The sequence below is a fragment of the Leptonychotes weddellii genome, chromosome 12, assembly GCF_054177405.1.
Source record: "Leptonychotes weddellii isolate Sample4059 chromosome 12, ASM5417740v2, whole genome shotgun sequence".
Classification (NCBI taxonomy): domain Eukaryota; kingdom Metazoa; phylum Chordata; class Mammalia; order Carnivora; family Phocidae; genus Leptonychotes; species Leptonychotes weddellii.
Window position 1 is genome coordinate 25,733,364 of NC_138380.1, and position 23,204 is coordinate 25,756,567.

General features: G+C 38.5%; 1 protein-coding gene across 3 annotated transcripts in view; it reads left to right on the top strand.

Annotated features, from left to right (window-relative positions):
• AASS (aminoadipate-semialdehyde synthase) overlaps nucleotides 1-23,204 on the top strand; it is a 75,443-nt gene that overhangs the window by 20,643 nt on the left and 31,596 nt on the right. For all 3 annotated transcript variants that reach the window (XM_081800187.1, XM_081800184.1, XM_081800185.1), the window contains exons 3-11: nucleotides 2,517-2,693; nucleotides 5,373-5,457; nucleotides 8,423-8,490; nucleotides 8,586-8,732; nucleotides 9,658-9,736; nucleotides 9,865-9,992; nucleotides 11,382-11,530; nucleotides 13,160-13,282; nucleotides 13,618-13,729. In XM_081800187.1, the coding sequence (XP_081656313.1) occupies nucleotides 2,517-2,693; nucleotides 5,373-5,457; nucleotides 8,423-8,490; nucleotides 8,586-8,732; nucleotides 9,658-9,736; nucleotides 9,865-9,992; nucleotides 11,382-11,530; nucleotides 13,160-13,282; nucleotides 13,618-13,729 (1,068 nt within the window). The remainder of the gene's footprint in view (nucleotides 1-2,516; nucleotides 2,694-5,372; nucleotides 5,458-8,422; nucleotides 8,491-8,585; nucleotides 8,733-9,657; nucleotides 9,737-9,864; nucleotides 9,993-11,381; nucleotides 11,531-13,159; nucleotides 13,283-13,617; nucleotides 13,730-23,204) is intronic.

Consider the following 23,204-nt stretch of genomic DNA (forward strand, 5'->3'; position numbering starts at 1 on the left):
TATGTCTTCTTTGGAGAAGTGTCTGTTCATGTCTTCTGCCTATTTTTTGACTTGATTATTTGTTTTTTGGGTGTTGAGTTTGAGAAGTTCTTTATAGATCTTGGATACCAACCCTTTATCTGTAGTGTCATTTGCAAATATCTTCTCCCATTCTGTTGGTTGCCTCTTTGTTTTGTTGACTTTTTCCTTTGCTGTGCAGAAGCTTTTTATCTTGATGAAGCCCCAAAAGTGTCTTTGCTACCCAGAGCGATCTATACCTTCAATGCCATCCCGATCAAAATTCCAATGACATTTTTCAAAGTGCTGGAACAAGCAATCCTAAAATTTGTATGGAATCAGAAAAGACCCCGAATCGCCAAGGAAATGTTGAAAAAGAAAAACAAAGCTGGGGGCATCACGTTGCCTGATTTCAAGCTATATTACAAAGCTGTAATCATCAAAACAGTATGGTACTGCCACAAAAACGGACATATAGACCAATGGAACAGAATAGAGAGCCCAGATATGGACCCTCAACTCTATCGTCAAATAATCTTCGACAAAGCAGGAAAAAATATGCAATGGAAGAAAGTGTCTTCAATAAATGGTGCTGGGAAAATTGGACAGCCACATGCAGAAGAATGAATATGTGACCATTCTCTAACACCATACACAAAGATAAGCTCAAAATGGATGAAAGACCTCAATGTGAGACAGGAATCCATCAAAATCCTAGAGGAGAACATAGGCAGTAACCTCTTTGACATCGGCCACAGCAACTTCTTTCAAGATACATCTCGTCATTAGTTTCTGATCGATTATTCCTATGTTTCTTTCTGTAAAAATGAGTGTGTGTGTGTGTGTGTGTATCCTTAGTTCCCCCTTAGTCTTACATAAAAGGTTGTAAACTATACATACTCTATTGTACCTTCTTTGTTTAGTCAACAACATACCCTGGAACTCACTCCTTGTCTATTCATGGACATCTGCTTCATTCTATTTAATGGCTGTGTTTTAATTACTCTATCATCATTACTCCATCATTTGTGATTTATTTAACTAGTCTACTATAAATGGACAAATAGATTACTTTCAAAGAAACCAGGTATGAATCACATTTTCATCCTTGTAGTGTCTATCCATCTATAGTTTCCTTTAAAGTAGATTCCTAACTGGATTTGTCTTATTTTATTCAACTGCTACTTTTGATGCTCCTTTAATTCTGCCTGGATCATGCTAACCCTTTATTTAGAAATCTGAAATGACTTTCTATTGCCTCCATGTACTAGGTATTCAATCTCAGTTAAATGTGTAAACCTCAGGTTTCCCATTGATAAAATGGCCATAATAATAATACCTACTTCATGGGAGTTTTAAGAAAATTGAATGAGATAATTCCTGAAAAGAGCTCAGTAAAGCAAGTACTAATTTATTAATAAATGTTGATTTTTATTTTTTATCCAATAAAGATCATATTCACCATGATAATATTTAGTCTACTTTTCCAAATTGATTTATCCATTATGCCCTAAACATCTCCTTACTTTCCTGCCTCCATATTTGTATATATTTCTTCAGTACTTTCTACTGTTATTACCACCTTGCATTTCACATCTCCATCTCTGCAAATCCTACCTAGCACTCTGAGAAACGAACTGAGGGTTTTAGAGGAGAGGGGGGTGGGGGGAATGGGTTAGCCCAGTGATGGGTATTAAGGAGGGCACGTATTGAATGGAGCACTGGGTGTTATATGCAAACAATGAATCATGGAACACTACATCAAAAACTAATAATGTAATGAATGGTGACTAACATAACATAATAAAATAAAATTTTAAAAAATCCTACCTAGCCTATTAGATTATTTTAAAGTTTCATATTTCCTTGATAATCTCACCCAGGAATTATCTCAATATCCATTAAACTAATGTATCACTTAGCTTCTGCTGTTCATAATTCTTTTGAATTCAGCCTCACTTACTATGTTCCTGACTTCTTTTTACTGTATCTTGTGAGCTTCTTTATAGGAGGGATGTTGTCTGCCTTTTTAGTGTCTTATCATCTCATCTCTAGCACAGTCCACTGGACAGAATGGGGCAGTAATAAATACTAATTGAACCAAAAAAAAAAAAAAAGCAAAGTAAATATTGCAGATATATGCCTTTCTTTTAAAAATACACCTGAGTAATAAATTACTATTTTGCATTTAGCATTTCAGTACATTGTTGATACAAAATACACATTTCACAAATATTTTTAAATCATATGTGCTAGTGGTTATGATCAAACTATTAACTGCTCTTAAATAGGAGTAGGTGGTGAATTTTCTAACTTTTTTTTTTTTGCTATAAAGTCAAACTTGTTAAATTGATCTTTAGCCAGAAAGTAAAAATATTAGAAGTAATTATTATTTGTTCTAATCCATACAGATTTTATGCCGCCGAAAGATTATGCCTTTAATTGCTATACTTATTTATTAAAGAAAATAAGAATCAACAAATTAGGGAAATAACTTTTAACCCAAATTGCATTCCCAGGAATATGTCAAAGCTGGTGGCATTCTTCAGGAGGATATTTCTGAAGCTTGTCTAATTTTGGGAGTTAAAAGACCCCCAGAGGAAAAATTAATGTCTAAGAAGACTTACGCATTCTTCTCCCACACAATAAAGGCTCAGGAGGCCAATATGGGTTTGCTGGATGAGATTCTGAGACAGGTAATTAGTGACCAGTAATCATAAATGTTAACATAGAAACAATTTTTCTTTCAACTTTTAAATGTCAAGTGGAGTTTTAGTTTTCTTTCAGCGTCTAGGAAATACATCATGTTATTCACCTCAATAGGAAAGGTGATCTGTGAGTTAGTGCTTGAATAGTTCTGCAGCTCTTCGGGCTCCTCTGCTGTGCTAGTTTGGAATTTGTAATGAGAAGCCAAACATTTCATTCCTTTTGTACTGAAATGGAAAAAAATGGTAGAAGTATTTCTCCCCAAACGATTAGCACTTTTATGAGGCCAATTGCTCAGATATTCCCAAGTAGAATTGAGAGCTAAAAAGAACCTCAGGGATCATATAATCCACCTCCCTCATTTTTCAGATGGAGCCCAGAGAGGTGAAGTGACTCGACCGAGGTTGCCCAGCTCTGTAGTGCCAGAACTGGACTGGAGATTATTTTTACATTTATTAACATTCATGAGGGAAGAAATCATTTTTTGAGTTATAAATACTATACAAAATCTATCAGCTGTTTAAAATACAGAGTATTCATTCAACAAATATTTACTGAGTGTCTGCAATGTGTCTGACCCTCTTCACTGCAATGGTAATAAAGTAACTGTCTTCACAGAGCTTACATTCTAGTGGGAGGAGACAGATGATAAATATATAAATAAGATATCTGTCACTTAGAGATATGTGTGATGGACATAAATATGATACAGAAGGGAAAAAAGGGGTTCTGGGCACTGTGGGTGGTGACAGTAGTTTAAATAGGATGATCAGGGAGAGCCTCATTGCAGATTGGGCATTGAGCAAAAATTTGAAGTAATGTGAAGGATCAAGTCATATCCATCGAGGAGGAGTCTTCCAAGCAGAGAGCATAGTAGCACAAAGTCCCGTGGGTCTGGCTGAGTGGAGGGTTAGTGTCAGTCATGTTCTGAAGTGCTTCTTCAGCCTGCTGTGTGGATAATATTGGAGATGGGAGGAGAAAATTGATAAGATTGTTAGTTTAGACTAGTATGGACCCCAGGTTCCAAATGACAGTGGCTCGCACAAGGCCGGTGGAAGCAGAGGTGGTGATGCATAGACCCAATATTGGATGGATTTTAGAGGTCTAATCCTGCAGAAGTTACTCGTGAGACGAATGTGGAATATGAGAGCAAGAGTGGAATGAGAGGAATCCAAGGTTTTGGCCTGAGCAATTTGAAGGAGTTGCCGCAAACTGAGATGATGGTACTGCAAGAGGGAGCAGGCTTGGATGGGAGGATCAGGAGTTGAGTTTGGGGCCTGTTGAGTTTAACTTGTCAATTAGACATTTAAGCAGATTGCAGACTTTAGACATTAGATTTTAAGGAGGGAGCCATTGATAATGAGTTCAAGGCTCAGGGCGGCTCCTCCTGATACGTATTTGTAGTTGTCAGAGACTTGATGGCATCTACAACCATGAAACTGGATGAGGGTAGGCAGTGAGTATAGATAGAGAAGTCCAAGGTCCAAGCCCTGGGGTACGAATGCTAGATAAGAGCATTAGGAACTAGACTAGAATCTGAGAATAGGCAGAGAACCGGAGACTTCACAAACAGTAAAAGCACTGGAAGAAAATGTGTTCTGTACAGGCCTATAGAATACATTCCTACTCATTTCAAATATGCTAGACCTGGCCTAGTGAATTCCCAGTGGTTTTGAAAAGCAAATTCAAAAAGTAACTAATGGAAATAATGTAAGAAAAAGATTGCACCTTAAGCAGATAAATTCCTTTAAAAGTACTTTAGAAGCATTTTCTTTGTTACGGATTTTTGTTCATTACAAGAGAATTAACAAAAACAGAATGGGCATGGCTGCTTTTTGGCAGTATTTTGTAACCAGTTAGAGTTGGATGACTATTAAACATTCTTAAATTCAGGCACATGGTAAAAATCATGATCTTTGCGGAAATAAAATGACTTTAAAACATTCTATAATTACAGTGTATCAATAGCTTTTAAGCATGAGTTAATAAGACTTATTCCTGAGAGGGAAGATTCCCAAAGATAGAGGAAGAATGTGGTTTCAGTGAAGGTGAGAAAGTGAAAAGCAGGCAGCATGTGTTACTTTGTAAATGAAGCTTACTTGTAAAAGGATGGAGAGAAAAAGGAAAGGAGGAAGGGAGAGAGAGAAAATGAAATAGATTTGTGTGTATGGACTTGAGAGGGGGTGTTGTCATTTTTAAGGTAGGAAGGAGCAGTGTACAAAGGGATAATGCAGGAAAGAAAAAGTTCAAGAGTGGTCTTGGAAGACATGGGAAAAAGCTGGGATCCAGCTCACAGGGATTAGCCTTGGCAGGGACTTGTTTTCTTTGAGACTAGAAGGAAGGATGTGGGGGTGAGTGGGACTATAGATATGTATGTAGGTGGTGCTGGCCTAAAAGTTAAAGGAGATCATGTCTTTGCTATTTTATTGACTACCATCAAGGGGCATTTGTCACCCTGCTAGGACCATCTCTAATCAAAACCTATCATTGGTTTGTGACCCAGCATTTTCTAAATATTTCATGGTGCACCTGATGGTAACTTACAAAGTCAGGTCAAGATATATTTTATAAGAGGAAGAAATGTGAAATATTTATTTGCTCATATATGTGGTCTACTCATTGAAATTAAGCTTAATGGGTCTGGGTGGAAATTTTTATCCTTTCTTCAGGAAATCCGACTTATTGATTACGAGAAAATGGTGGATCATAGAGGAACACGGGTAGTAGCATTTGGACAGTGGGCAGGTGTGGCAGGTAGGTATGCCAGGGTTTTTACATCACCCACTTTCTAAATTTGCCTGGGAAGTAACTGTGTTTTCTTTTTTTTCTGTGGCAAGGGCATGGAAGTGTTCATTTCCACTAAAAAAATAAACATGGGGGTACAGCTAAGGGTGATGAATATTAGGGGAATAAAATAAGGTAAATCATTACACATCTTTATTACAAAAGTTAAAAAGAAAAAGAAAGCAGGAAAAAGGAGAACAACTATGAGTAGGTTCTGACTTTTTAGGTAGTTCTGTCTGGAAGACTAGGAGAGGTCAGTTTGGTGATGAGAAATTGTGGAGAAGAATAAAGGGGGAAAGAGAGGGAAAAGATACAGGGATGGGAACCAAGAGAGGAGCAGTCTAGAAAGGATTAGAGCTGGAATTGGGGGAAAACTCCACTTGATTTTTGTCCCAGTTAGTACTTTGAAAACTTCCTTGGTTGAAGAAGCACCACTTTTATATTAGAGCTCTACATCAGATTAGAGTACTTAAAGGTCTGTAATTGTTGGGACAAGTAGAAAATTTGTGGGGATATAGAACAGTAAGACACCATCGGCCACCCTGATGCAATTGATGGTTATTGAGCACTCGCCCAGATGGCCCACAAGAACAAAACAGTTCTTAATAAACATAAAATGTTTGAAATCATAGAGTATGTGCTCTAACTATAATAAAGTTGATGTTGAAATAATAATAGAAAGATATCTAGAAAATGTCCAGATATTTGGAAGATAATGTATTTTTGAAAAACCCATGAGTCAAGAAGGAATCACAGGAAAAATTAGTAAATACTTCGAATTGAATGAAAATTTAAAACAGCATACCAGAATTTATGGGGTGCAGATAAGGTGGTTACTTAGAAGGAAATTTATAGCATTTAATGCTTTTATTAGAAAAGAAGAAAGTCTAAATTAGTGATCTAAACTTCTATCTTACAAAGCAAGAAAATGAAGAAGTAATTAAATGCAAAGCAAATACAAGGAAAAGAGTAATAAAGAGGGAAAATCAATGAACTCAGAAGCTAGTTTTTAAGCAAATCAGTAAAATCGATAGGCCTCCAGTTAGACTGATTAGAAAAAGAGAGAAGCCACAATTTACCAGTATTAGGAATACATGAGGGGTCATGACTGTATTTCATATAGACATTAAAAGGGAAAGAAAGTATTATGAATAGGCCAATAAATTTGACAATGTTGATCAAATAGACAAATCCTTAAAAGACAAAAATTACCACAACCAACTCAAGAAATAAAAAACTTGAATATCAATGTACATAAGAAATTCTACTCATGGGGCACCTGGGTGGCTCAGTCGTTAAGCGTCTGCCTTCGGCTCAGGTCATGATCCCAGGGTCCTGGGATCGAGCCCCGCATAGGGCTCCCTGCTCTGTGGGAGGCCTGCTTCTCCGTCTCCCACTCCCCCTGCTTGCGTTCCCTCTCTCGCTGTCTCTCTCTCTGTGTCAAATAAAAAATAAAATCTTAAAAAAAAAAAAAAAGAAATTCCACTCATAGGCATTTATCAAGAGAAATGAATTATTTTTTATAAAGACTTATTTCTAGTAGCTTCATTCATAATAGCGTAGAAACAGTCCAAATGTCCATCAGCCGAAGAATGGATAAATAAGTTGCGATATACCCATAAAATGGAAACTCCTTGTCAATAAAAAGAAGTAAACTACTGAAACTACACTGAATTATGTATGAATCTCAAAAACATGCTGAGTGAAAGCAGACACACAAGAGAGTATATACTTACAATTTCATTTATATGAAACTGTAGAATTAACTACTCTATACAGAGAAAAATAAGACCAGTAGTTAGTTCTGGGGCAAAGGAGTGGGGAGGATTGACTGGGGTGATGGAAATACTCTGTATCTCGATTATGTTGGTGGTAATATGGGTGCATACGTATGTTCAGTTATCAAACGGTACACTTTAAATTGGTGCATTTTATTGAATATAAATTACACTTTTAAAAGTTGACTTCAGAAAAAAGATCAAAGAATGTTTGGAAGGGATACAGAGAAGGAAAAAGGAAGAGGAGAATGGATGCTGAGGTCTTTGCTATGGGTATGCTGAGTTTTCGCTATTTGAGTCCAAATTGAGAAATCCATAAGGTAGTTGGTCAGGTCTTGAAATAAAATATCTGTGTTAGAGATACAGACTTGGGGGCATCAGCATATACGGAATACTTGAAATTTAGGACTGGATAAAATTAGCTAAGGAAAAAAAAATTTAGAGATCGAAGAGACTAGGGCCCTGGACAGAATCCTGATGCTAATTAATTTAAAAGAAGACCTTAAGGGAAGGGGAGAGGACACTAATTTAAAAGAAATGGGCATGGGAAGAGGCACCTAGAGAAATGTGGGATGAAAATTTTTAAGTCAGGGATGCTGAGGGAAGAGGGTTCCAGTAGAGAGAGAGTCCACGTTGCCAAATACCTCTGACAGGTAAGATCTGACAGTTGTTCACTGAGTTTAGCTATTTAGGTCACTAAAATTGCTGATGGCACTCATAAGGTCAATGCTGACCTTGTATTTGTTTGTTCATTAGTTTTGGTTTGAGAGGAATGTAAGTGTCTTTAAATGTTGATAAGAGTGAGCCAATAGGGAGGGATAGTGAAAGGAATAATTTCAAAAGTGAATTCCTTAGAGAAGGAATGGGAAGGGATGGGATTTGGAGCAAAGATAGAATAACCTCAGAAAAGAAGAGGGACACTCTTTTCATTTTGGCAGGATTGAAAGTGGAAGGGAATAGGTAGGGATGCCAGCTGGGTTAGTGCTTTTGATGGCAGAAAATTGAGGGGATGGATAAGGCGACCCCTGGGGTCCCTTCCAAATCTGAGATGCTGTGATCTGTGCTTCGTCAGAGCACGGAGCAGGTTGGAGAATGGTCAGAGAGAACAGCTTCAACTCCTGACTAATGGCTTTTCTGTTGGTCTGATTCTGCAATAGGGATGATCAACATTTTGCATGGAATGGGGTTAAGGCTCCTTGCTTTGGGACATCACACACCTTTTATGGTGAGATGTGTATTTTGTTTATTTTTTTGAAAATACGTATCAGGAAAGTGTCTCAGGTGGTCAACTAACTTGAATTCCTGTATGCTTGCTTTCAGCACATTGGCATGGCTCATAACTACAGGAACAGTGGCCAGGCTGTGCAAGCTGTCCGCGATGCTGGCTATGAAGTATCTCTGGGATTGATGCCAAAGTCGATAGGGCCTTTAACATTTGTGTTCACAGGGACTGGTAATGTATCTAAGGTAACTTCTTAGATACTTCCAAGAAAGTCCACTTTCTGTAAAGCAATCAAAACCCTGAAACTAACCCAAGGAATGCGAACATTTTGTGGTCATTTCCGAGCCTTGCTTCTGGATGAGTGGGCGTTCAAAATTTTTGGTACTTTTCTTACCTATGTAACTTTCCCCACAGTATAGAGCAGTAATGATCCAGACGTATTTTGTTTGCTTTCAGTTGACTCCAAGCTGTCAGAGTCTTTGAACACTTTTTCTTTTTAAAGGGATAAATCATTGTTAATGGTATAAAGGTCTGTTCTTAGGGTGATCTGTTTTACCTCCATCACTGAGATGTCCAAAAGTTTGGAATTGAGCACAGGATGTAAATTTTTTAAAGTGATTTGAAGTTTTGCCAATAAGATTTTAGGAAGCTTAATTCAGGACTGGAATTCTTACTTTCTTTCTTCTGGGATGGTTTTGAGAAGGCATTTGTGATCCCCCAGAGAAATTTATAATTGTAAAATAGATCTTCACTCAATGAAAATACTTTACAAACAGGACCTCACTATTTGTATTATACTGTGAGATAGGCATCTAATTTTTTTTCATGGGAAATACAATTTCCCCACTTGAAATAATTCTGCAACGGAGCAAAAAGTAAATAGAAATATTTTATTGTGCTCTCATTTTTAAACACCCTTGTGTCTACTCTGAGTAACTTAAGTAAAAAAAATTAAAGCTCCTTCCAACGAATGCTGTTCATACAAGAATAAAAGCTGATTTGTAGACTGTGTGCGAGAAGTGTATCTATACTTCTGTGTTGCAGGCCTCGTCGCTGGGCCGGATAAGTGGAGCTAATAATTGTGGGGAAAGTGAATTGGAATTGTTGCAGAAAACCTTGTTGGCTTTTTTCCTATTGATTTTTAGATTTTTACTCATGCATTATTTACAGGGAGCCCAAGAAATCTTCAATGAGTTACCTTGTGAATATGTGGAACCACATGAATTAAAAGAAGTTTCCCAAAATGGAGGTAAGGGGGAGGGGGATGACTGTATGTATCTTTTAACTGTTTTTAACAGTTTCTGTGTTATAATATTTTATCACCATAAATCTTTATCATTTGTCACCTACTTTACTAATTTCTTTCTCCTCTGCAAGACCTGAGAAAAGTGTATGGGACGGTGTTAAGTCGCCATCATCATCTTGTCAGGAAAACAGATGGTGTGTATGATCCTGTAGAGTATGACAAATATCCTGAGCGCTACATAAGTCGTTTTAATACTGATGTGAGTATCACACTCAGCTTCTGAGCTGGTTGCTCCTAATACACTATAGTTAGGCTGTTTTCAAGGAGAGAGGTTATAACTGTATACATTGGTTTTCAGTTCCCCATATTGACTTGTGAATCCTTTGGGTTGGCCTTAGGAGTTGTTGGCTTTTACTGATGTTTGGAGTGGCCTTTGCTTAGTGGTTTTGGTGGATATGCCCTTTGCTTCACTGCCTCTGTTTCTGCTTCGGGTCTGCATGTGCCCAATAACTCTAAACGATGTCCTGTGGAGTACTTTTTTCTGTATTTATCCTGGACCAATTAGTACTATTAGCAAAGCCCAGTGTCTATGAGGTTTCATCTCAACCTAGGGTTCTATGGCCACAAATTGCAGTCATAACCTCAGCCAGCTGTCTTGGAATGCATGACATTGATGATGGGGGACTAGGGTGAAACACACAGCTACGTAAGCACAGACCCGTCCCCACTGTACAGAAAGTTACCTATAATTCAGAACCTTCTGATGGGGACACGCTGGCCTTATCTTTTAAGAAGAACAATGTATTTATGTGTTCTGTAGGAGTCACTGCAAAGTTCTCCTCAAAATACACCAACAAACCAAAAAATAAACACAAAGTGCATGCATTTATTATGAAAAGGAATGTTTTAAATTTTAAATATGTTTGAACAATAAGATTGAAATATAGCTGGTATGAAATATAGCTGTTATGGCATGTAGAGCATGTTGTAGAGAAGGACTTTTACCTGTAGCTTGAGAATGCTTGAGTTGCTTGTGAAGCAAAAATTATGAAACTAGTTTCAGACTGAAAAAAATATAGTAAATTTCCATCCCTTCTCTTTCCCCCAATCACAGAAATATTGGTGATTGGATGCATCCTAAAATTTATAATGACCTAGTTACCACGTGTGCATGTATGTAGCGCATTTGTCCGTGGAGCTTACAGATGTTATCTGATTTAATCTTCACAGCATTCCTTTGAGGAATGGGGTACATATTATCCCCATCTGGCAGGTAAGGAAAATAGAGCCCAGAGAAGTTGAGGTAGCATGATGTAGATCACCCTACTGGCGGTTGAGCTGGAAATAGAGTGGTAGGTCACTTGATTCTGTCCTTTCCCTTTTCTTGGCCATGCAGTACATTAGAAAACAGAAATATTAATATATTTATGTTCATATACTTCTCTATCATGGAGCAATTCTGCACTGAAATCTGGGTGAGTATTTATTGTCTTCACCTCACAAAATGACCACTGACATGGCAAATAATAAAGTCCATTCGAAGTAACATTAAATTATTTCTTACGAACTTTACTGATAGCTCTCTTTCAGCCTACTGCATTGAAATTTGCTATTGCCTATCTTGTTGAACTGGGCACTTACTTTACAGATTGCACCCTATACAACTTGTTTAATTAATGGAATCTACTGGGAACAAAACACCCCTCGTCTACTAACTCGCCAAGATGTCCAGAGTCTCTTGGTCCCAGGCAGGTCCTCTGTTGCTGGTGTGGAAGGCTGCCCTGCATTACCACACAAGTAAGGACTTTACTTCAGTAATGATGGCAGTTTTCAGCAACAGGGCCCACTCTTAGGGTATCATCTATTCACATATCATGGGACTTGACTGCTAATGACTGGTGGTCTGCTTTATCTCACTTGATCTTTTGGCAGCATTTGACAGTTAACCTTCCTTCCTTCTTGAAACTCTCTTCTATTAACTCTACATGAAGCTCAAAGGTAACCTCCTCAGAAAGATCTTCTGTGTTCCCATCCCCATCTCTCTCTAGTCTGTTACTTTTTTTTCCTCCTGAAATTCATGATCATTTATTTTCCTGTGTTTATGATTTTTCTCCCTCCCATTAAAATTTAATCTCCTTAAGGATAGGGGTCCTATTTGTCTTGGCGACAAGTACCCAATACATTGCCTGACATACAATTTGTATTAAATAATTATTAAATGTTGAATTACATAATCAATAAATATTTGTTAACACCTCCTCTGCCTGGCACTCTGCTAAGCTGAAGCATAGAGAAAAAATATGATTACTACCCTCAGGCATGTAGCTGGCATGAAGTAAATGCCAAAGGAATGCTAGGAGCAATAAATAGCACAAGAATTTAAAAGAAAACAGGAACATTGGGCTCAGCAACGCCTTGAAAAGGAAGACTGAGGAGAAAGAGAATTTCAAGTGGTGGGACTGGTACTTGATAAATATGGAACCACCAAGACACGATTTAACAACGCAGCGAGTGAGCAGTGTAGCTCTAGTGCAGGGTTGACAAAGTCAAATGGTAGTTGGAGGTTGGGCAGGAAATTTTTGGTCAACCCCTAGAGGATTTCAAAAGCTGGGCTGAGATTTCTGTTCATAATTCTAGAGATTTCCCTGTATTAACATGTGAAATTATGTAGTGGCTAGGTAAGCACAGACCTGTCCCCGCTGGACAAAAAGCTACCTACAATTCCAAACCTCCTGATGGGACACACTGGCCTCACTTTATATGAAGAACGATGTCTTTGTGTGTTCTGTAGTCATCAGTCATACAGAGTCCCTCTCAGAATAAACCTGGTGCCACTCAGCAGGGTGGAGGTAGTGCAATCAAACCTTCGTAAGTTATTTAGAGTTGGCTAAATAGGTTAACTTTAACTAGGCTGTTTCTTATGATTTCTCTAGGGAAGGGGTTTTCCACTTTGATTTCCTTTTTTCTCCTCCTCCTCTTCTTTTTCTTCTTACTTTTGTGTGTGGAGACTAAAGCTTGTAGTGGGAAGATTGATTGTCTATGTCCTAGAAGAACACAGTGTCCTGAACAGTGAACTGTAGGAAAAAGAGCTGAAGAGCCCAGGAAATAATTGGCACCCACACTGAAAGTTGTTCAAGTACCTTTCTTTTTTTTTTTTTTAAAGATTTTATTTATTTATTTGAGAGAGAGAATGAGAGAGAGAAAGAGCACGAGAGGGGGAGCGGGAGAGGGAGAAGCAGACTCCCTGCTGAGCAGGGAGCCCGATGCGGGACTTGATCCCGGGACTCCAGGATCATGACCTGAGCCAAAGGCAGTCGCTTAACCAACTGAGCCACCCAGGCGCCCTCAAGTACCTTTCATTTTTATTCATTTTTAATCTTGTTTAGAAGTTCCATGCTCTCATCTGAGTATCAATGTTATTTTCAGGCTTGTAGCAATATGTGACATTTCAGCTGACACAGGAGGATCAATAGAGTTTATGACCGAGTGTACGACAATAGAACATCCCTTTTGTATGTATGATGCAGACCAGCATATTATTCATGACAGGTGAGTTTGCTTGATATACTAGTGTAAAATATTTACTGTTTCACATTTTTATGAAGGATATGCAAATATCCAGAGATATGCTCAACCATATTTAAAAATTTGGTAGAAAAATGACATGCAAATTCAAACACTTAAATACATGATTATTATATTTAAATGGGAGATGGGTTGCTAAAGAAGGGAAGTTTTGTTTGAAGTCTTATTTATTTTCTTTTATACTTTGGTACACAATTATAAATTATTTTGGAACAGATATAATGGAGTAGATGCCTGGGAAAGTTAGAGCTTACGAATAGCATTTTATACAGCTGAATAAAGCATATTGCTTCTCCTAGTGTTGAAGGCTCTGGGATTCTGATGTGTTCCATTGACAATTTGCCAGCACAGCTTCCAATTGAAGCTACAGAATACTTTGGAGACATGCTTTACCCTTATGTTGAAGAAATGGTAAGCTGACTGGTAGCATCCACAATAAATTTGTGGCTTTAAATAGAACTGTGGAGGGATCTTAGGAATGTTCTGGTCTTCTATACCTAAGAAATCGGTTGTAAAATGAAATGCCAGCCCTCCCTCAAAAGTATTTATAGATGCTCTTTTATATATTCTGCTTACTTGTCTTATGGGGAATATAATTATATAACTGCCTTCATGATTAACTACAATTAGATTTATCTCTCATTATGCATATTTTATTAAGAATGTTCATGACATGTGAGGTAAGATTTCCTTTTTTTTACTCTTCCTGCTGTCTAGGTCAATTCATGCTAGAACATTCTTACTGTGCTGTGATGAACAGATTTGAAAAATGAGAAATGCAGAAAATTTTATTGGCTGTTTGTCACTAATGCTTAGTGAAGTGACAGCTTTTGTTGTGGTCATGTATTTTTCATTGTAATCAGTGATTGACTACTGAAATACTGTGTTATCTAAATTCCATTCATTTGCCAAAGATAAGCATTCTTACTTCAGTATTTATCTTAAGCATACTCTTCTGTTTCTGTGCTGAGAATTTCTGTCTTTTCATACATTATGAGTATACTGTTTTTTATCATATAGACAGAGTTAGAAAAGCTACTTTTTAGTCTTTGCATCATATTTCCAAAATTCTATGTCAGCTTGTGGTTGAACTTTATTGTCTTTTCCCTTGAAAATGGGTCAGGTCATAGTTTTCTGGTTTTCCAGTTGAGTAATTTGGGGTTGTATCCTGGATGATGTGAATAGTTATGCTGTGGAGATTCTGGATTGTTACATTTTCCTGAAAAGTACTGATTTTTTGTTTGTTTGTTTGTTTAGCAGAGAATTCATTGGTTAGACTTAAATTGAAAACTTTGTCTCACCTGAGGTGGGGGTAGCTCAAATAAAAGTTCAGCTCTTTCATCTTTACCTGGGTTGCTTACCTACACACACTCAGTTTGGGGCTTATCCAGAGACTTGAACAGAGTTCACATGAAAGTTGGGCTTCACTTTTTCTGAATCTGCCATTTCTGGCATTTTCCACTCACATTTTGGAGGCTGTGGTTACTCTGGGTTCTATTCCTGCTACACCCACGAAAAGTCATGCCAAATGCCAGACTCATCTCTTTGGGCTTTCTTCCCCAGAATTATGGTGCAGCAAGTCTTATCTACCTTAAAAAATTTTTTTTAAATTTTAATTCCAGTATAGTTAACATATGATGTTATAGTAGTTTCAGGTATACAATATCACTATATTGTATATATTGTTCAACAGTCTTATACATTACTCAGTGCTCGTCATGCAAAGTGTACCCTTAATCCCCATCACCTATTTCACACATCCCCCACTTCCCCTCTGGTAACCATCTGTTTTTCTCTATAGTTAAGAGTCTGTTTTTTGGTTTGTCTCTTTTTTTCCTTTGTTCCTTTGTTTTGTTTCTTTAATTCCACATAGGAAAATCATATGGTATTTGTCTTTCTCTGACTTATTTTGCTTAGCAGTATATACTCGGTAACTCCATTCATGTTGTTGCAAATGACAAGATTCCATTCTTTTTTATGGCTGAGTAATATTCCATTGTGTGTGTGTGTGTATGTGTGTGTATGTATGTATTACACCACATCCTTATCCACTCATCTATTGCTGAACACTTGGGCTGCTTCCATGATTTGGCTACTGTAAATAATGCTGCAATAAACATTTTGTTGAGGATTTTTGCATCTATTGTCATTAGAGATATTGGCCTGTAGTTCTCTCTCTCTCTCTCTCTTTTTTTTTTTTTGTAGTGTCTTTATCTGGTTTTGTTATCAGGGTAATGCTGGCCTCACAGGATCAATTTAGAAGCTATCCTTCCTCTTTTATTTTTTGGAATAATTTGAGAGAAGTAGGTATTAACTCTTCTTTAAATGTTTGGTAGAATTCACCTGTGAAGCTATCTTGTCCTGGACTTTAGTTTGTTGGGAGTTTTTTGATTACTTACTTAATTTCATTGCTGGCAATTGGTCTGTTCAAATTTTCTGTTGCTTCCTGATTCAGTATTGAGAGGTTATATGTTCCTAGGAATTTATCCATTTCTTCTAGGTTGTCCAATTTGTTGGCATATAATTTTTCATTATATTCTTTTACAATTATTTGTATTTTTGTGGTGTTGGTTGTTATTTCTCCTCTTTCTTTTCTGATTTTGTTTGAGTCCTCTCTGTTTCTCTCTCTCTCTCTTTCTGGATAAGTCTGGTTAAAGGTTTATCAATTTTGTTGATGTTTTCAAAGAACCAGCTCCTAGTTTCATTGTTCTCTTTTATTGTTTTGTTTTATTTCTATTTTGTTTATATCTGCTCTAATATTTATTATTTCCTTCCTTCTACTGGCTTTGGGTCTTATTTATTTTTCTTTTTTCTATGTTTGAGATTTTTTTTTTTTAATATTTTATTTATTTATTTGACAGAGAGAGAGATAGCGAGAGCAGGAGCACAAGCAGGGGGAGTGGGAGAGGGAGAAGCAGGCTTCTCGCCGAGCAGGGAGCCCGATGCGGGGCTCAATCCCAGGACCCTGGGATCATGACCTGAGCCGAAGGCAGACGCTTAATGACTGAGCCACCCAGGCGCCCCTATGTTTGAGATTTTTTTTGATTCTCGAAGTAGGCCTGTATTGCTATATACTCTCCTCTTAAAACAGCTTTTGTTGCATCCCAAAGATTTTGGACCATTGTGTTGCATTTTCATTTGTCTCCATGTATTTTTTGATTTTCTCTTTGATTTCTTGATTGCACCATTCATCATTTAGTAGCTCATTATTTAATCTCCATGTATTTGTGGTCTTTCTAGATGTTTTCTTGTGGTTGATTTCTAGTTTCATGGTGTTGTGCTCAGAAAAGATACATAGTATGACTTCAGTCTTTTTGAATTTATTGAGACTTGTTTTGTGACCTAATATGTGATCTGTTCTGGAGAATGTTCCATGTGCACTTGAAAAGAATGTGTATTCTGTCTTTTAAGGATGGAATGTTCTGAATATATCTGTTAGATCCGTCTGGTCCAATGTGTCATTCAAAGACAACTGTTTCCTTGTTGATTTTCTGTTTGGATGATCTACCCATTGATGTAATTGGGGTATTGAAGTCCCCTATTATTACTGTATTACTATCAATTACTTCCTTTATGTTTGTTATTAACTGCATGAATATTTACAATTGTTATATTTTCTAGTATATAATATATATATTATTCTTTATATTAATATATATATTCTAATATTAGGGTGTATATGTATTTCTTTGTCTCTTGTTAACAGTCTTTGTTTTAATGTCTATGGTGTCTGATATAAGTATTGCTACCCTGGCTTTATTTTCACATCTATTTGCATGATAAATTCTCCATTTCTTCACTTTGAAACTGCATGTGTCTTTAGGTCTAAAATGGGTCTCTTGTAGGTGGTATATAGATGGGTCTTGCTTTTTTATCCATTCTGTCACCCTATGTCTTTTGATTGGAGCATGTAGTTCATTTACATTCAAAGTATTATTGATAGGTATGCAACTATTGCCATTTTGTTACTTGTTTTATGGCTGTTTTTGTGGATCTTCTCTTTTTCCTTTCTTCTCTTGCTCTTGTCTTTCACGGTTAGTTGACTTTCTTTAGTGATGATCTTGGATCCTTTCTCTTTTATTTTTTTGCATATATATTACTGATATTTGATTTGTGGTTCCTATTCAGTTTGTATATAACATCTGCATATAGCAGTCTATATATAAAGATGAGGGCCATTTAAGTTTGAACCCATTCTTTACTCCTTTCCCTCCCACATTTTAGGTATATGGTGTCATTTTTTTTTTTTTAAGATTTTATTTATTTATTTGACAGAGAGAGAGACAGCGAGAGCAGGAACACAAGCAGGGGGAGTAGGAGAGGGGGAAGCAGGCTTCCCGCAGAGCAGAGAGCCTGATGTGGGGCTCGATCCCAGGACACTGGGACCAGGAGCTGAGACGAAGGCAGACGCTTAACGACTGAGCCACCCAGGTGCCCCTATGGTGTCATACTTTACATCCTTTTATTTTGAGTCCCTTGACTGATTTTTATAGGTATACTTAATTTCACTGCTTTTGTGCTTCCTACTTTTCTTGCTCCTACTTATGGTTGTTCCTACCCACTCAGAGTCTCCTTTAACATTTCCTGTAGGGCTGGTTTAGTGGTCATGAATTCCTTTACCTTTAGTTTTTCTGGAAAATTTTATTTCTCTTTCTATTCTGAATTATAGCCTTGCTGGATACAGAATTCTTGGCTGCAGGTTTTTTCTTTCAGCACTCTGAATATATCATGCCACTCTCTTCCGGCCTGCTAAAAGTTTCTGATGAAGAATCCACTGATAGCTTTATGGGGTTACCCTAGTATGTAACTGTTCTCTTTTCTCTTGCTGCTTCTAAAATTTTCTCTTTATCACTAGTTTTTGCCATTTTATTTATTATGTGGTTTTGTAGGGATCTCCTTGGGTCAATTTTGTTGGGGGCTCTCTGTGCCTCTTGGATCTGGATTTCTGTTTCCTTGTCCAGTCTGAAGAAGTTTTCAGCTCTTCTTCAAATACATTTTCTGCCCCCTTTTCTCTTTCTTCTCCTGGGATCCCTATAATGTAAATGTATTATACTTGGTTGTGTAGATGAGTTCCCTAAGTCTGTTTTCATTTTGTATTATTATTTTTTCTCTCACATGTTCAGATTGATTTTTTCCATTACTCTGTTCTCCAGGTCCCTGATCTTTTTTTCTGCTTTCTCTAGCCAACTATTTATTCCATCTAGTGTATTTTTAATTTCATTTATTGAATTCTTCATTTCTGGTTGGTTCTTTTTTATGTTTTCTATCTCTTTGTTAAGGTTCTTACCGAGCCCTCCACTCTTACCTCAAGAGCATTTTACTTATCTCCATTTCACTTAGGTATCTTGCTGTGATTTTGTCCTGTTCTTTCATCTGGGACATATTCCTCTGTCTCATTTTGTCTAACTCTTTGTGTCTATTTCCATGTGTAAGGAAAGTCAGCTACATCTCCTGCTCTTGAAAGTAGTGGCCTTATGAAGAAGAGGTCCTATAGTGCCCTGTAGTGCAATGTTCCTTATTCACCAGAACTGGATGTCTCCTATGTGTGCTGTGTGCACTCTGTTGTTGTGGCTGAGCCACTTTTTTCTTCTATTGTCATCTGCAATGGCCCTCTTAGCCTATTATGGGCAGGGTTTGGTCCCTGTGATGTTAGTAGGTTGGTCTGGGGCTGCCTTGGGCTTGAGTTGTGTCAGACCTGGCATTTGCCGTGGATGCAGTAGCACTGAGGTGCAGGTTGCTTTCCCTGTTTTGTCTTCTGGAAAGCTTTTGTGGGTGGGTGGGACCTGCCGTCAGATCAGCTATCTGTCTGGTAGGTGGGAAGAGCCCACTGCTGGGGTTCAGTCTGACTGGTGTGTGTGGTTCTCTTTCCCTCTCCCTGGAGCAGGCATCGCTTTGGAGTGGTGCTGGTCCATCAGGGCTGCCTGCATACTGCCAGCCTTGTGGCACACTTTGGATGGGCTCAGACCAAGAGTATATTGGAGGGGCTTGATCTGCAGAAGCCTGTGGTGTCAGATGTGGGGTGTTAGCAAGGCTTGCACGGTTCTTCAGTGGGAGGAGACATTGAGCTGAGGCCTGGCTTGAGGGGGTGTGTCTACAGGGGAACACACAGGTAGGGCACACTGTTATCAAGTTAGGTAGAAGTGTAGGTGGTATGCTGCTTTCAGCTGGTGGCATGTGTTTACGCTGGGGGGTGGGGCAGGGAAATAGTGTAGGCCAGCTCCTTGATTCCTAGACAAGTCTCTCATGGATTCTTGCCCCCAGTCCCCGGCACATGCTCTGAGATTAGTAAACAAATCTTCCTCCCATATACCCCAGGCATTTTTCAAACTGCTACTTCTATGCTGTATCTCAGTGGAGCTTTTTCTTGTGCAGTCTCTTTAAGGGTAGAAACTCAGTTTCATCTTGCCCTCCTGGGTCTCCCAGAGCCAAGCCCGCAGATTTTTAAAGTTACATGTTTTAAGTACCGGTGCCTGTAAAAACCTGTGAAATTCAGCCCTTCTGGTTTTCAAAACCAAATATTATGGGGATTCATCTTTCCTGTGTGGGTTCCCCGGTGTGAGAGTCTGTTTCTCTCCCCTCCCTGTGCCAGTATTGTCTCTCCTCCTTGGGAAGTCCTGAGGATCCCTGCATCTCAGCCCTTCCTACCCTCTTCATTGTGGCCTCTTCTCTTCATTTAGCTGTGGAGTGTTTGTTCTGCCAGTCTTCAAGTCATTTTCTGGCTTATATAAACTGATGTGGTTGTTATATAGTTGTGTCCGTGGGAAGAGGTGAGCTTAGGGTCCTCCTATTCCACTGTTTTCCCCAGACAAAAAAAAAGTTTTATGTACTTTTTTGAAGCTAAGAACTGAGGCTTTTCATGTTTTACGTGGTTTTACTCAGTGGGAAGATTGGTCTGAAAAGATCTAATTCACCATTGCTGGAAAGAAAATGTATATTTAAATAGGCGATATGTTTTTGCTTACATAAACCGGCAGTTAATAGACTCTTAGGCAATGTGACAAGGTTAAAATTACCTGACGGTGAGATGTTGGAGATTTTTGGTCAGACTGAGGCAGATGATATTGCACAGATGTCTGACTAAGCTGGCTTCTCTAAATTGTCACACCTTTTTCCTTTTATGTATCATGATAGTCCTCCAAACAGTGTGGTAGGATTGTCTTGGGGGCATCTATCTCAGCACTGTCTTTAAGCACGGGACATTTGTGAAAATTTGTGGCTTTATATTGTAGTCTTGATATGTGTGTATCTGCTTACCACTAAAAAAATTAAGTATGTTGTCTGTGTTCTCTTCTGATAACTGTATGGGAACTGTATTTAAAGTATATGCACTGTCAGGGTGCCTGGGTGGCTCATCGCGGTTAAGCATCTGACTCTTGGTTTTGGCTCAGGTCATGATCTCAGGGTCGTGAGATAGAGTCCTTCATGGGGCTCTGCTTGTCTCCCTCTCCCTCTGCCCCTCCCCCTGCTCTCTCTCTCAAATAAATAAAATCTTTTTAAAAAAAGTATATGCGGGGCGCCTGGGTGGCTCAGATGGTTAAGCGTCTGCCTTCGGCTCAGGTCATGGTCCCAGGGTCCTGGGATCGAGCCCCGCATCGGGCTCCCTGCTCCTTGGGAGCCTGCTTCTCCCTCTGCCTCTCTCTCTCTCTGTCTCTCATGAATAAATAAATAAAATCTTTAAAAAAAAAAAAAGTATATGCATTCTCTTTTACCCCTAGATTTTCCTTTTTGACATAAGGTTCAGACCTTGTGGCATTAAAGGTTATCATTCTGAACCAATAGAGAAGTTTGTTTCACTCGAATTAATTACATATTTATTGTCTGCTGGAACAAGGCACATATATGGATGAAGAAAATTAAAATACACCTTCTGACCTATAGAAGCATGAGGTCCAGGAAGTGGATGGAGACAAGTGACAGCCATTAGGAAAATGCTAATGAAGTTGTGGAGGGTGAGGCTCTGTCTTGTTGGGTAAAGTCAGAAAGGTTTTTTGAAAGAGGTGACATTTGAGGCAGCTCTTGATAGATGCATAGGATCTGTTCATTTGCATGGGAATGGGAGGCACACTATCTGATGGAGAGAGGAGAGCAAAGGTGGGAGTTAACAGGGTTTCTGTGAGCTGTCAAATCCAATACAGTAAAGGGAAGTATGTTGGTTCCATATTGGAAATGGTCTTGATACCAGGATAATAGCTTGAAATTAATTTAGGAAAGAGTGATGAGCTCTCAAAGGTGGTATATGTGAAAGTGACATGGCATGCCATATACTTTAGGACCCTTGTGCTTATACTTTTGTCATGGTTGAATTCCAGCAAGGAAGACAGTTAAATGCAATCATTCAGCAGCCTTTTGTTATCTTTCATGTTTGCCTTTCTTTAGGTGGACTCAAGATAGTTACTTCATTTTCCTTGGAAAAATCCATATGATTATTGAATATATCCATTTATCTATTTATTGAGTATTTACCATTTTATTGCACAGGCAAGATGCCAAGTGCAGTTCTTAGCTTCAGTCTGCTTGGGGGCAGATTTTGAGAAAGGCTTCACAGAGGAGGCAGTTCTTCAGCTGTATCTTGGAGGATGAAGAGTGGGAATTCCATGTAGAGGAATAATAGCATGTGAGGCATCCACATGGTATAGCACAGAGGCATGGGAACGCTAATGCAGATGAGCATCTTCACAGTGTTGATAGGACTAGAGTTTTGGGTATGAGATGAAGGGAGAATTGAGGTTGGAGGGGCAGAGACAGACTATAGAGAGTCTTGGGGACCACATAAGGAACTAGAGACTTTTATCTTGAGGGTTTTGGAAAGCTACTGGATTATTTTAAATAGACACAGAAGAAACAGTCAGGTTTGTGTTTTAGATTGAAGATAAATGGAAGGAGAGAGGTGGGAGGTAGTTCCCCTGGTCTCAGAAAGGCCTGAGTAAGGCTGCAGAATTAGGTATAACAGTCGAGAAAATGGAAGGATACACGAGTTTGGTGGCTTAGGCATATGCCAAGTGAAATTCGAATCCCATGTTGTTATTCACCTACGGCTTCTGGCAGGAGACAGGGTTGGTAGGTGGAGGAGTCAGCTTGAGAAAGGAATAGTCACAGGTGCCTGGGTAAAAGAAGCAATGGAGGACACCAGGTGTGCCAATTCCATGAGTTTCCCCAAAGATGCCCTACCTGCCTTATAGATATATATCTTTTTTTTAAATGCCCATATCCCAGGAATAGATAGCATAAGTGTTGTATGTTTTAGACACATGAAAGTAGTTTTGATATTTATTTTATTTTTTAAAGATTTATTTATTTATTTTAGAGAGCACAAGTGGGAGGGGCAGAGGGAGAGGGAGAGAATCTCAAGCAGACTACACACTGAGCACAGAACCCAACATGGGACTCGGTCCCACAACCCTGAGATCACGACCTGAGCTGAAACCAAGAGTTGGACACTTAACTGACTGTGCCACCCAGATGCCCCTCATATTTATTTTAATACAGTAAATAAATATTTCTCTGCCAGTATCTGGTAGGTACATTTTGCTCTTTCTCAGCTGGGTGAGTGCTCTAGACTTTAACCTACAAGGATAAGGAGGGAATGGTTGTCTCATTGACCCTAAGGTCCTGACCATCAGAAGCAATACTACTAACCTATATGACCTTTACTCTTGGCAGCCTATTCAGGAATTGGATACTTTGTAAGAAAAGAGGAGGATTAGAAGGATGGTGGGACATTAATCTGAGAGATGTGGCTTTTGTTATTGGCCATCTGACTCATTCTTGTAAGATAAAGGGAAGACTGGGTGACTCTTTGAGGTCTACTTTTTTCTTGATACTTTCGAAATGCTGATGTGCCTGTACGTTGAATAATATGGGCCTGAGGGAGACTCCCTATTGCAGG